At 43.9% G+C, this 15,184-nt stretch overlaps 1 protein-coding gene across 5 annotated transcripts in view; it reads right to left on the bottom strand.

Moving 5' to 3' along the window:
* The window catches only part of PIR (pirin), a 92,832-nt gene that overhangs the window by 6,585 nt on the left and 71,063 nt on the right, over window positions 1-15,184 (bottom strand). For all 5 annotated transcript variants that reach the window (XM_030202321.1, XM_030202319.1, XM_030202320.1 and 2 more), the window contains 2 exons: window positions 9,368-9,450; window positions 5,839-5,905 (listed from right to left, as the gene is read on the bottom strand). In XM_030202321.1, the coding sequence (XP_030058181.1) occupies window positions 5,839-5,905; window positions 9,368-9,450 (150 nt within the window). The remainder of the gene's footprint in view (window positions 1-5,838; window positions 5,906-9,367; window positions 9,451-15,184) is intronic.

Genomic DNA, 15,184 nt, shown 5'->3' with positions numbered 1-15,184 from the left:
TTCTTTGGCAAGATATCATTTGTAAAGTGTTTTACTGTTATTAGAAGGAAATGTACCATATAAAAATGGGATTTAAAACCACTCTCCAATGAGAAATTCCAAAAGGTGCTTCGTATAATGCCGGAAGTCATGGAAGCAACATCGTTCAAAAAGGTATATTAGAAACCTGTTCAATTCTTTGTGCTAGTTGGGTCGGCCAACCCTGAAGATGTTAGGAAGTAGTTTTCACAGCCTTTAAAAGACAGATATCGCAGTTCTTTGTCCTAGGTTCTGTGCGTTGGGTCGGCCAACCCTGAAGATGTTAGGAAGTAGTTTTCACAGCCTTTAAAAGACAGATATCGCAGTTCTTTGTCCTAGGTTCTGTGCGTTGGGTCGGCCAACCCTGAAGATGTTAGGAAGTAGTTTTCACAGCCTTTAAAAGACAGATATCGCAGTTCTTTGTCCTAGGTTCTGTGCGTTGGGTCGGCCAACCCTGAAGATGTTAGGAAGTAGTTTTCACAGCCTTTAAAAGACAGATATCGCAGTTCTTTGTCCTAGGTTCTGTGCGTTGGGTCGGCCAACCCTGAAGATGTTAGGAGGTAGTTTTCACAGCCTTTAAAAGACAAATACTGCAGTTCTTTGTCCTAGGTTCTGTTCGTTGGGTCGGCCAACCCTGAAGATGTTAGGAGGTAGTTTTCACAGCCTTTAAAAGACAAATACTGCAGTTCTTTGTCCTAGGTTCTGTTCGTTGGGTCGGCCAACCCTGAAGATGTTAGGAGGTAGTTTTCACAGCCTTTAAAAGACAAATACCGCAGTTCTTTGTCCTAGGTTCTGTTCGTTGGGTCGGCCAACCCTGAAGATGTTAGGAGGTAGTTTTCACAGCCTTTAAAAGACAAATACCGCAGTTCTTTGTCCTAGGTTCTGTTCGTTGGGTCGGCCAACCCTGAAGATGTTAGGAGGTAGTTTTCACAGCCTTTAAAAGACAAATACCGCAGTTCTTTGTCCTAGGTTCTGTTCGTTGGGTCGGCCAACCCTGAAGATGTTAGGAGGTAGTTTTCACAGCCTTTAAAAGACAAATACCGCAGTTCTTTGTCCTAGGTTCTGTGCGTTGGGTCGGCCAACCCTGAAGATGTTAGGAGGTAGTTTTCACAGCCTTTAAAAGACAAATACCGCAGTTCTTTGTCCTAGGTTCTGTTCGTTGGGTCGGCCAACCCTGAAGATGTTAGGAGGGAGTTTTCACAGCCTTTAAAAGACAAATACCGCAGTTCTTTGTCCTAGGTTCTGTTCGTTGGGTCGGCCAACCCTGAAGATGTTAGGAGGTAGTTTTCACAGCCTTTAAAAGACAAATACCGCAGTTCTTTGTCCTAGGTTCTGTGCGTTGGGTCGGCCAACCCTGAAGATGTTAGGAGGTAGTTTTCACAGCCTTTAAAAGACAGATATCGCAGTTCTTTGTCCTAGGTTCTGTTCGTTGGGTCGGCCAACCCTGAAGATGTTAGGAGGTAGTTTTCACAGCCTTTAAAAGACAGATATCGCAGTTCTTTGTCCTAGGTTCTGTGCGTTGGGTCGGCCAACCCTGAAGATGTTAGGAAGTAGTTTTCACAGCCTTTAAAAGACAGATATCGCAGTTCTTTGTCCTAGGTTCTGTGCGTTGGGTCGGCCAACCCTGAAGATGTTAGGAAGTAGTTTTCACAGCCTTTAAAAGACAGATATCGCAGTTCTTTGTCCTAGGTTCTGTGCGTTGGGTCGGCCAACCCTGAAGATGTTAGGAAGTAGTTTTCACAGCCTTTAAAAGACAGATATCGCAGTTCTTTGTCCTAGGTTCTGTGCGTTGGGTCGGCCAACCCTGAAGATGTTAGGAGGTAGTTTTCACAGCCTTTAAAAGACAAATACTGCAGTTCTTTGTCCTAGGTTCTGTTCGTTGGGTCGGCCAACCCTGAAGATGTTAGGAGGTAGTTTTCACAGCCTTTAAAAGACAAATACTGCAGTTCTTTGTCCTAGGTTCTGTTCGTTGGGTCGGCCAACCCTGAAGATGTTAGGAGGTAGTTTTCACAGCCTTTAAAAGACAAATACCGCAGTTCTTTGTCCTAGGTTCTGTTCGTTGGGTCGGCCAACCCTGAAGATGTTAGGAGGTAGTTTTCACAGCCTTTAAAAGACAAATACCGCAGTTCTTTGTCCTAGGTTCTGTTCGTTGGGTCGGCCAACCCTGAAGATGTTAGGAGGTAGTTTTCACAGCCTTTAAAAGACAAATACCGCAGTTCTTTGTCCTAGGTTCTGTTCGTTGGGTCGGCCAACCCTGAAGATGTTAGGAGGTAGTTTTCACAGCCTTTAAAAGACAAATACCGCAGTTCTTTGTCCTAGGTTCTGTGCGTTGGGTCGGCCAACCCTGAAGATGTTAGGAGGTAGTTTTCACAGCCTTTAAAAGACAAATACCGCAGTTCTTTGTCCTAGGTTCTGTTCGTTGGGTCGGCCAACCCTGAAGATGTTAGGAGGTAGTTTTCACAGCCTTTAAAAGACAACTACCGCAGTTCTTTGTCCTAGGTTCTGTTCGTTGGGTCGGCCAACCCTGAAGATGTTAGGAGGTAGTTTTCACAGCCTTTAAAAGACAAATACCGCAGTTCTTTGTCCTAGGTTCTGTGCGTTGGGTCGGCCAACCCTGAAGATGTTAGGAGGTAGTTTTCACAGCCTTTAAAAGACAAATACCGCAGTTCTTTGTCCTAGGTTCTGTGCGTTGGGTCGGCCAACCCTGAAGATGTTAGGAGGTAGTTTTCACAGCCTTTAAAAGACAAATACCGCAGTTCTTTGTCCTAGGTTCTGTTCGTTGGGTCGGCCAACCCTGAAGATGTTAGGAGGTAGTTTTCACAGCCTTTAAAAGACAAATACCGCAGTTCTTTGTCCTAGGTTCTGTTCGTTGGGTCGGCCAACCCTGAAGATGTTAGGAGGTAGTTTTCACAGCCTTTAAAAGACAAATACCGCAGTTCTTTGTCCTAGGTTCTGTTCGTTGGGTCGGCCAACCCTGAAGATGTTAGGAGGTAGTTTTCACAGCCTTTAAAAGACAAATACCGCAGTTCTTTGTCCTAGGTTCTGTTCGTTGGGTCGGCCAACCCTGAAGATGTTAGGAGGTAGTTTTCACAGCCTTTAAAAGGGTAGATATCACAGTTATCTCAAAGCAGTGATATCTACTGGTGAGATTCAGGATGCACACATGTTCTGAAGAGAGCTGTAGTTTATGGCCTCCTACAAGGGCTATTGTTGAGAAGGGCTCAATTACAGAGGGAACAGGAGGAGGTGAATGAAAATAAGATAATCCCCAAATAGCCCTGAATGAAAGCTCATGGCACAGTAGCCCTAATTAAGGGGTCCTTTTACTAAGATGTACTGAAAAATGGCCCGGTGTTAAGATGCATATATTGGATGCGTGCAGGTCCATTTTTCAGAGTGCCTGCAAACATTTGCCCCCCTTTTTTTTTTTTTTTTGCAGAAAATGGAAGTGAAGCAAAATAAACATCAGCGCGCATCCATTTTGGGCCCGAGACCTTACCGCCACCCACGTAACTTAGCGGTAAGGTCTTGCATGTTAACTGGGCAGTAATCATCTGCGCGCGTACACTGCTGATTACTGCCACGCTTTTTGGACACGCGTAGAAATTAGAATTACCGCCCAGGGCATGCGGTAGTTCTCATCTGATGCGCGTTGTATGCGCACAGGCGCTTACACGTCTCAGTAAAAGGGCCCCTAGGGGAGGCAGTTTCAGAATGAGCTACTTAAGAACAATCAACGAGCAAGCTTCCTTCCGCAGATCATTGAAGACCCATCTTTTCGAAAAGATTTACGGAAAGAACCAAAACACAAAGTCCACACCTACTGTTCACGAATGCATCACACATTCACCTCGGAACTCTCATTCCCATAATATCACATCATTCATACCTTCAATCACAGAAAGATATATATCATATGTCTTTATGCCTTTTTATCGCCCTCTAAGCTCCCATTGTTTCCTTCCAATGTTTGTGCTCCATTCTTACATTCCTAACAACACTTCAATTGTTTCGCATAACTCTGCACAATGTAATCCATAACCAATCTGTAACAAATTGTATTTCCATCATTCATCTCATATTGTAAGCCACACTGAACCCGCAAAAAGGTGGGAAAAAGTGGGATACAAATGCAATAAATAAATAAATAAATAAAAGGCAGAGCAGAGAAAAGGAAGTTGCTGAGGTTCTCCAAAAATGTGTTTACAGAGAATTATAATCGTGTTGGAGGCAAAAACAACCTTTAACATTAAACATTAACATTTTGACCATGCACAGCCTCTTCGTTTTAACCTACACTGGCTCCCCATTATAGACTGTATCACCTTCAAAATCTGCTCATTGACTCACGAAATAATATATGGGGAAGCCCCTGCTTACATGCTACAATTAATAGATCTACCATACAGGAATTCCTCGGTAACTGCTCGATCCTACCTTAATCTGCACTATCCAAGCTGCAAGTCTCCTACATCAGCCCAAATTCCTGGAACGTTCTACCAAGGCATCTAAAGGAGATTGACGACCACCAACTATTCAAGAAATCCTTAAAAACATCTTTATTCGCGAAAGCTTATCCTACCAACTAACGCTTAATCCCCACCTACTACTACTACTACTACTATTTAGCATTTCTATAGCGCTACAAGGCATACGCAGCGCTGCATAAACATAGAAGAAAGACAGTCCCTGCTCAAAGAGCTTACAATCTAATAGACAAAAAAAATAAATAAAATAAGCAAATCAAATCAATTAATGTGTACAGGAAGGAGGAGAGGAGGGTAGGTGGAGGCGAGTGGTTACGAGTCAAAAGCAATGTTAAAGAGGTGGGCTTTCAGTCTAGATTTAAAGGTGGCCAAGGATGGGGCAAGACGTAGGGGCTCAGGAAGTTTATTCCAGGCGTAGGGTGCAGCGAGACAGAAGGCGCGAAGTCCGGAGTTGGCAGTAGTGGAGAAGGGAACAGATAAGAAGGATTTATCCATGGAGTGCACGGGAAGGGGTGTAGGGAAGGACGAGTGTGGAGAGATACTGGGGAGCAGCAGAGTGAGTACATTTATAGGTTAGTAGAAGAAGTTTGAACAGGATGCGAAAACGGATAGGGAGCCAGTGAAGGGTCTTGAGGAGAGGGGTAGTATGAGTAAAGCGACCCTGGCCGAAGACGAGACGGGCAGCAGAGTTTTGAACCGACTGGAGAGGGGAGAGGTGACTAAGTGGGAGGCCAGCAAGAAGCAGATTGCAGTAGTCTAAACGAGAGGTGACAAGGGTGTGGATGAGGGTTTTGGTAGACTATACCCGTTGATACTTCAATCTAGTCATGCATCCTTGTGTAATCCTACTGTTCTTTCCCGCCTTTCTGACCTGTCGTGTCCTTACCCTCCTTGCATTGTAACCTTTTGTAACATTGTAAGCCACATTGTGCTCACTCTAGTGGGAAAATGAGGGGTATAAATGTACCACAAATAAATAAATAAAAAGCTCTGGTCTCGATTTTATTTTCTACTAAATATGATCTTGTCCCTCCGTTGGTCGCTATCGAAGAAATTCATGGAATGCAAATACAAGAGGCATCCCAGAGCAGTGTTTTCGAAGTCCGGTCCTGGAGTACCCCCTGGCTAGTCAGGTTTTCAGGATATCCACAATGAATATGCATGAAAAAGATTTGCATATAATGGACACAAGTGTATGCAAAAATCAAGTTCATGCATATTCATTGTGGATATCCTGAAAACCCGATTGGCAAGGGGTACTCCAGGGCTGGAATTGGGGGAAACACTGTCCTAGAGTAGGGGAAGAAAGGCATTAGAAGTCTCCCACACTTACCATGTTGTACAACAGGTTCCTTGATGGGTTCACCAGCAATCAGGACAAAATGGGCCAGTTCAGGATCCTAAATTAAGGAGCAGAATACATTAAACAGCAAAGAATATTTACAACAGGAATGTCTTGTACCACAAAATGAAAAACACATGAATGTTAAAAGAACACTAGCCACGTTAACAGCCAGGAAAGCCCTTTAAATTGCCAAACAGCTGGGACGCTGGTTTAAGCGCAAAACAGATAGAATTCTGGAGACCACAACTTCAAAAAGATAAACAGGATGGAGCTGGTCCGGAGGAAGCTATTAAAATGATTGGTAGTCTTTGCCATAAAACACATGGAGATCAACATTAATATTTATCTATTACATTTGTATCCCACCTTTTTGCAGGCTCAACGTGGCTTACATTATTCTGTACCTGTCCTTTTCAGGGCACAGACCGTATAAGTCTGCCCAGCAGTATTTTCCGCCTCCCAACCACCAGTCCCGCCTCCCATCATCGGCTCTGGTACAGACCGTATAAGTCTGCCCTCCCCTATCCTAGCCTCCCAACCACCAACCCCTCTTCTCCCCACCTGCTCCGCCACCCAATTTCAGCTAAGCTTCTGAGGATCCATTCCTTCTGCACAGGATTCCCTTATGCATATCCCACGCATGTTTGAACTCCGTTACCGTTTTCATCTCCACCACCTCCCGTGGGAGGGCATTCCAAGCATCCACCACCCTCTCCGTGAAAAAATACTTCCTGACATCTTTTTTGAGTCTGCCCCCCTTCAATCTCATTTCATGTCCTCTCGTTCTACCGCCTTCCCATTTCCCATATATATATATATATATATTGTTTGTCTATGAATGTTATGTTAGTGATTTACATTATATTATTTTTATTCATATTTTTTATTCAATTTGTACAATTAAGTTCTATACAATATTTTGATATTTCAATTTATTTATTTTTTATTTAACTGTATCACCATGGTGTTCTATTACTATCAGCCGAGTATAAGATTATGGTAATGAAATGTAATTATTATTTTATATCTATTTTTATTATGTTTACTTGCTTTTATATTTGTTCTAATTGTTATATGATTGTTTGTTTTGTAGCCCCTGATGCAGCCCAGTGGGGCGAAACACGGCCTGTGTCGGGCTTGTTAATTTTTTATTGATCCATATCAATTAAATATTGTTTTCCACATACGTATCTGCTTCGTTTGGTGTCCATCTTGGAGTTTGCAGATCGATTACCCTGCTGTTTTCTTGAATATAAATCACCTTCAGCTAACTTCCTGGCAATTTGGGAAGCATAATATTTTTTCTTTAATCTCCCAAGGCACGAAGCTTTATTTTAAACTGCTTGTGATGGCTGGATTTGGAGGACCTGGGACCTCGGTGCTCTCCTCGGGAGAGAGAGGGGGTGGAGGAAGGAAGGAAGGAAGGAAGGAAAGGTTTAAAAAAAAAAAATTATTATTATTATTTACCTCTACCTACTTGGTGAGAGAGGGAAGGGGGTTGGGGTGTGTGTGAGAGGGGGGGGAGAGAATTGCTAAAAGTTGAATGACAATATTTTCTTTTCTTTTGGTCATTTCCTGGTATCTATGGTGGTAATAGTATTCATGGCATTCCTGTAATATCATCAATAAAAATTGCGGAATTATAAGTTAGAGGAAATAGGGACCGGGGGGGGGGGGGGAGGGGTTAAATGACGACTGTAGGAAGGTTGGATGATTTTTTTTTTTTATGCACCTGCATTGTGTTCTTTTTGAAGTTTTATGCTTGTTTGTATTGATCTTTCCGTCAATAAAAAGATTTAATCATAAATCACCTTCGGCTACTCCTGAAAAAGAGCCAAATCCAACTTACAAAATATGTAAAACTAGTAAAAAAAGAGGCCCGTTTCAGAGCAAATGAAACGGGCGCTAGCAAGGTTTTCGTCGCAAACACCCCCCCCCCTCCCTGGCCAACCCCTTCGTTGTTCTGCCATAGCTCCGCCCCCAACGTCATGACGTTTGACGCGAGGGCGGGGCCCGGAGTGATTTCCCACCCCACCTCCCTGCCTCCCTCCCTGCCAACCTCTTCGTTGTTCTGCCATTGCTCCGCCCTCGAGGGCGGGGCCCGGAGCGATTTTGGTGGCTTCACCACCACGAACCTTAGAACCTTTTTGAAGGAAGTCAGGGCTTGGCTTCACTGACGTCAGTGTCCTCAGAACGTTGAGGGTGAGTTTTATTATAGTAGATATCTCCATAGGGGTGGGCAGGCCTTTTTCAATTGAAAGGAAGCTCTGGAATATGAGGGCATAGGATGGGATAGACTCACGGGTATCTAAGAAACACTTCAAGATAAGTTCTGGATGCGCTGGAAACAAGGGCTATTTAAATTTAAAAAAAAAAAGGCACAAACACAGAGGATTTCTAAGGGAAGCAAGGATAGGAGATATAGTAAATGGCATGGAAGGGCAGACAGGATAAGCCATATGGTCTTCGTCATTTCTTATATTTTTACGAGACCTGCTTCTTAACATTCCAGACAAAACATTTTAACAGGAGCCCTTAAAATCCAGGGCTCATTCTAGTATTTACCGGCCTGATTTCATGAAATACAAAAAAAAAAAGTTAACATTTTAAGTCCTGCAAATACATATCAAATCAGGGGCGTAGCTAGGTGGGGCCAAGGGGGCATGGGGCCCTCATAGATTTAACCCTGGCCCCCTCCACTTTCGACCCCCATCCCCGCCAGCCTTAAGTCTTCTTCTGCGCTCTTCTCCGGCGCATTTGCTGATCTGTGCTGTGAGCCCTGCATTCGGGATGTCATCAGTCAGGACTCACAGCACAGATCAGCGAATGGGGGCTGGGGACTGGCGCTGAAGATAAAGGCTGGCGGGGGTTGGGGACCCCCACCTTGGGCTCTGGACCCCCCTCCTGCCGAGGTCTGGCTACGCCCCTGTATCAAATGCCAAGCTTAGAAAAGCACACAAGTTAAATTGTGTTTCTAGTGGATAAGTGTATTGACAGCATCATATTTCACAGTCCCTCCCATTCAAAAACCTTAGCTTACAGCAATGAGTACCTATGGAGGCACCTTGTATTCTTAATACTTCTGATGCTGAAAATCATGCTTCTGTACATTAGGAGAGGAACCCAAAAAAACAAGGCAAACGATCTGGAAAAACCAGGTTTGTCAGCAGTGCATCTGCTTGCGTTGTGTTAAGAGTCACATCATTTTAGGCATCTGCTGTATGCGCTGGTTTTTTCCAATCTATTATACACCACAAGTTTTCCGTTTTTAGAGTTGCTCCTTTCAGAAGGTTTCAAATTAGCCCCTGACGCAGCCCTTGGTGGGCGAAACACGGCCTGTGTCGGGCAATTTGTTTACATGCGGCATCTTCAATAAAATCTTTCTGATGTTATATTGGTCTGCTGGCTTCTTTTTCCATTAGGAGAGGAAGAAATTTCACTTTCAATTACCCCACTTTAAAGATAATAAATAGAAGTTAGACAAAAAGCAAAAAAAAAAAAAAAAAGTTATACTTGCCTTATTTTCAAAGTGCGCAGTGTCTCCATCTTCTAATATTGCTGTGTGATGGGGTTCAATCTTCTGTTGTGCATTAGCAGGACCTTTGAAAAAATAAAAGTAACAGATGCAGACAGCCAGTGCGCCTTTCAAAGCTACGCATCATGGGGGTAATTTTACAAACACTTGTTTTCATGTGCCATTAGATGCTCACAAAAGGCCTTATTCTATAAACGTTACACTCTTTAAATAAATTACGGGCCCAATCTATTTTGGAGCATATATTTAAGGGAATAACCTTTATAGAATAAGGTCCAAAATGCCTCTTTAAGTTACCAGCACAAAAACATAGGGTACCAAGAATTTGAATATTTGCATGCAACTTTGGTATACAGTGTTTGCGATTCCATCCAAATTCTGCCCCCAATTTACGTGCTTGCTTTATAAACCGTGTGTGTACACTGTACAAGAACTGCTCTGTGGGGGTTGATACTCGCAGCTTCCTTTCTCTTTAGGAAACAGGTGAACAGGCATCCACTTGGCTTTTCTACCTAGGTAAAAGAGCTGGATAAATGATGCTGTGTGTTGAGGTTGACCGTCTCAAACAGGATTGATTTCAAGTACTTTCCGCTCTCATCTCTCCCTACACTCCTCCCCGTGAATTCCGTTCGTCCCCCTTCTCCCCCACTGCTAGCTCCCGGCTCCGTTCCTTCTGTCTCACTGCTCCCTATGCCTGGAATAGACTCCCTGAGCCAGTACGTCAGGCTCAGTCTCTGGCTGTCTTCAAGTCTAGGCTTAAAGCCCACCTCTTTGCTACTGCTTTCGACTCCTAACCATGACTCTCTTACTCAACACCCTCACTTATCACCCCTACCACTGCAATTTCCCCACCCCTAGCCGTCTGTCCAATTTAGATTGTAAGCTCTGTTGAGCAGGGACTGTCTTTTTCATGTTAATTTGTACAGCGCTGCGTAAATCTAGTAGCGCTATAGAAATGTTTAATAGTAGTAGTAAGTACTTCAGTTCTGGATGGGTAAATGCTTCATTGAGACCTGCTTGCGACCTTGTGCAAGTCATTTAACCCGACATGACAAAGCAAACAGGGAAGAAGCCTCTAAGGAGAAAACAAGTCACACCAAAGTGAAGTAGAGGTTGACACAAGGTCCAGCCAACGCGGGGAATGTTGCTTAGGAGACTTTATTGAATGCACTAAACACACTTGACCCGACAAGGGCTGTGTTTTGGCAGGTACAACCGCCTGCCTCAGGGGTTACCAAAATTCTTTCGAAAGACAAATATTGCTCTTGTGACTGGTCCAAAAGGAAGTGAGGACATCAACAGTATCAACAGATACAAGACCTGAACGGTCCATCCAGTCTGCCCAACAAGACAAACTCATTTTACTTGCTGTGTGATACTATATACAAGAAGAGTGCTGGGCAGACTTCTACGGTCTGTGCCCTGAGAATGGCAAGGACAAATCAAACAAGTATATATATATTTGTCCTTGCCCTTCTCAGGGCACAGACCGTAGAAGTCTGCCCAGCACTCTTCTTGTACTAAAAGCTCTGAAGCTAACGTCGAAGCCCGTTAAAATTTACACTCAAGCCCATCCCTGTCTATTCAGTCACGATCAGGGTGTAGACCGCAGAAGTCTGCCCAGCACCAGTTTCGCTTCCAAATTACCAGCTTCGCCACCCAATCACAAGCTTTGCCACCCAATCTCCGCTAAGATTCCGTGGATCCATTCCTTCTAAACAGGATTCCTTTGTGTTTATCCCATGCACGTTTGAATTCCATTACCATTTTCATCTCCACCACCTCCCGCGGGACAGCATTCCACGTATCCACCACCTTCTCTGTGAAAAAGATGGACCCAACACGGGCCATGTTTCAGCATATAAGACTTCCTCAGGAGTTCTTAGATTTCTGAAAGAGGCACAGCCTTGAAACGTGGTAAGTGCAGTAACTTCTAAACAAAAAGCCTCTTATGCGAGCTGGTAATGATACTTAGCACAGCTGAACTCGCAATGACTCGAGAGTAAAAACACAATGAGCAGACCCGATTTGGTACAGTAAAAGTAAACTCTTAGTAGTTTTCTTAATTCTAAAATAAAGAACTTAGAGGGAAAAACTCCTCGCAATAGGAGAGGTTGTTAAGGGAAAGGGAAATGGAACCTGATATACCGCCTTTTTGTGGTATTTTGCAACTACATTCAAAGTGGTTTACATATATTCAGGTACTTATTTTGTACCAGGGGCAATGGAGGGTTAAGTGACTTGCCCAGAGTCACAAGGAGCTGCAGTGGGAATCAAACTCAGTTCCTCAGGATCAAAGTCCACTGCACTAACCACTAGGCAACTCCTCCACTGGAGCTGATACTGTGATGTCATAATGCCTCATTCCACCAATGCCTGAGCCAACCTCATCAGTGATGTCACAATGGCTTGATTGCCCGATACTTGGCTCACTTCTGATATTGTGATGTCATAAAGGAAAGGGGGAAAGGGAAATGGGACTTGATATACCGTCTTTCTGAGGTTTTTGCAACTACATTCAAAGCGGTTTACATATATTCAGGTACTTATTTTGTACCAGGGGCAATGGAGGGTTAAGTGACTTGCCTAGAGTCACAAGGAGCTGCAGTAGGAGTCGAACCCAGTTCCTTAGGATCAAAGTCCGCTGCACTAACCACTAGGCTACTCCTCCACTAAACATTTCAAAAATGACATTTTGGAAGAATACACATCTTATTTCATGCATTAAGTCAAAAACGAAAAAAAAAAAAGACCGCCGGTGTAGTTTAACGGTGAGATGGCAACGACAGTGAAAGTCAAAAGAGCATCTTTCAGAAAATGGAGAGCAGGCCTTAAGAAAAACAGGGATGAACATAAGGATTAGCAAAGGCAGGGCAGGAGAGACTTTGAAAAGATATTTTGCCAGAGACAAAAACTAATGCTATCATTTTTTCAAGTAAGAAAAAGCCCGAGAATCGCCTGGACTGATAGACAACTGATAGGTAAATTTGAGAAAGCTACCCATTTGCTATCCAAGTTACATTGGTTCCCTTTGCAGGGCTATATTTAAATTAAGTAGTTTATTTAAGATAAGTCAATGTCAGGCTCTTCCTTCTTCTTAACCAATTAGTATCTTTTCCATCCCAGCAGGGGCATAGACAGACTTCGGCGGGAGGGGGGTTCAGAGCTTGAGGTGAGGGGGCACATTTTAGCCCCCTCCCAGTGCCGCTGACCCTCCCCATCCCTTTCGACCCCCACTCCCGCCAACCCTCCCCTGCCACAGCCGAAGTCCCCTTCAGTGCCGGTCTCCAAGTCCGGTGCATTCGCTGATCTGGATTCTGTTTCTGTGAGTCCTGACATCCTGCACGGCGGCGGCGGTGGGAGGGGGTCAAATGTGACAGGGGAGGGTTGGCGGGGGCCCATGCCCCCACCTAGCTACACCCCTGCATCCCAGTCAAAACAATTGCAACAGGGAGAGAATTTGTTACACTTCCCTGATGCAAATGAGTACTCTCTCAATTTTATGTACCCAGCAGCTCTATCCTGGAATGCCATACTGAGACAGACCAAAGGTCCATCAAGCCCAGCATCCTTTAATAATGATGATCTATGGACGTGTCCTTTAGAAAGCCGTCCAAACCTTTTTAAAACTCCGCTAAGCTAACCGCCTTTACCACATTCTCTGGCAACAAATTCAAGAGTTTAATTACACGTTGAGTGAAGAAATATTTTCTCCGATTCGTTTTAAATTTACTACTTTGTAGCTTCATCACTTGCCCCCTAGTCCTAGTATTTTTGGAAAGCGTAAACAGATGCTTCACGTCTACCCTTTCCACGCCACTCATTTTATAGACCTCTTATCATATCTCTCCCTCAGCTGTCTTTTCTCCAAGCTGAAGAGCCCCAGACGCTTTAGCCTTTCCTGATAGGGAAGTCGTCCCATCCCCTTTATCATTTAGATCTCAAAATGATGATTTGATATTTCAAAACAAGCTTAAAACAAGAAATATTTTTCTGGAGTTAATTTTGTCTTATCTTATGGTTGTAACATCCTAGAAATGTCTAGTTACTCTTTTCGTAATCCGAATAAGACCATAACTGGTAAACTTGTAGAATATAAGTTTAATTTGTACTGTATTGTACAGAGGGGATACGAGAGAAGTTTAGTTTATAAAATCATGAGCAAGTTTGCTTAACCTTTCAAAATGCCAAGTACACTGCATGAAACTAGCCAGCAGATTGAAACCAAACGAAAACAAATCACAGAAAATATATTTTTCAAACTGCATTTGATTATGTTGTACAATATACTGCCAGAGGATATAGTCAAGGGAATACTGGGATTCAAAAGAGGTTTAGACAAAAATTAGCCAGGTAACTTTGGAAAAGCCATCAGATAAACTATGAGAATTCTGATCTGTTGGCTACTTGTGACCCACACAGGCCGAACTTGGTGACAGGATGCTGGACTCAACAGACTTTGGTCTAACTCAGCTCATCTTCTATTCTTATCCTGAAGGAAAACCTCTTCCAGACTGAGATGATGTACTTTTCAGAAGGACACTGATCCTAAGCACAAAGCAAAAGCAACAATGAATTGGTAGCAAAGTTCAGATCTGAATCCAATAAAACAAATCTGTGGCAGGACTTGAACACTGTTGACTACTACTACTACTACTATTAAACATTTCTATAGCGCTACTAGACTTACGCAGCGCTGTACAAATTAACATGAAAAAGACAGTCCCTGCTCAACAGAGCTTACAATCTAAATTGGACAGACGAACAGACAGCTAGGGGTGGGGAAATTGCAGTGGTAGGGGTGATAAGTGAGGGTGTTGAGTAAGAGAGTCATGGTTAGGAGTCGAAAGCAGTAGCAAAGAGGTGGGCTTTAAGCCTGGACTTGAAGACAGCCAGAGACTGAGCCTGACGTACTGGCTCAGGGAGTCTATTCCAGGCATAGGGAGCAGCGAGATAGAAGGAACGGAGCCGGGAGTTAGCAGTGGGGGAGAAGGGGGATGACAGGAGACATTTACCCAGCGAACGGAGTTCACGGGGAGGAGTGTAGGGAGAGATGAGAGCGGAAAGGTACTGAGGAGCTGCGGTGATTTAACCAGAGCTGACATTGTGATGTCATAATGCCTCAGTCCACCAATGCCTAAGAGCCAACCTCATCAGTGATGTCACAATGGCTTGACTGTCCTATACTTGGCTCATACTACTACTATTAAACATTTCTATAGCGCTACTAGACTTACGCAGCGCTGTACAAATTAACATGAAAATACAGTCCCTGCTCAACAGAGCTTACAATCTAAATTGGACAGACGAACAGACAGCTAGGGGTGGGGAAATTGCAGTGGTAGGGGTGATAAGTGAGGGTGTTGAGTGTCATGGTTAGGAGTCGAAAGCAGTAGCAAAGAGGTGGGCTTTAAGCCTAGACTTGAAGACAGCCAGAGACTGAGCCTGACGTACTGGCTCAGGGAGTCTATTTCAGGCATAGGGAGCAGCGAGATAGAAGGAACGGAGCCGGGAGTTAGCAGTGGGGGAGAAGGGGGACGACAGGAGACATTTACCCAGCGAACGGAGTTCACGGGGAGGAATGTAGGGAGAGATGAGAGCGGAAAGGTACTGAGGAACCACGGCACTTGTGTTTCCCAAACTCTGTCCTGGAGCACCCCCTGCCAGTCAGGTTTTCAGGATATCTACAATGAATATTCATGAACTTTGATTTGCATACACTGCCTCTATTATATGCAAATCTGTTTCACGCATATTTATTGTGGATATCCTGAAAACCAGACTGGCAAGGTGTGCTCC

The sequence above is a fragment of the Microcaecilia unicolor genome, chromosome 4 (genome assembly GCF_901765095.1).
Source record: "Microcaecilia unicolor chromosome 4, aMicUni1.1, whole genome shotgun sequence".
Lineage (NCBI taxonomy): Eukaryota > Metazoa > Chordata > Amphibia > Gymnophiona > Siphonopidae > Microcaecilia > Microcaecilia unicolor.
The sequence above is the reverse complement of the archived record's forward strand: the minus strand, read 5'-3'. Positions and strand labels throughout refer to the sequence as shown.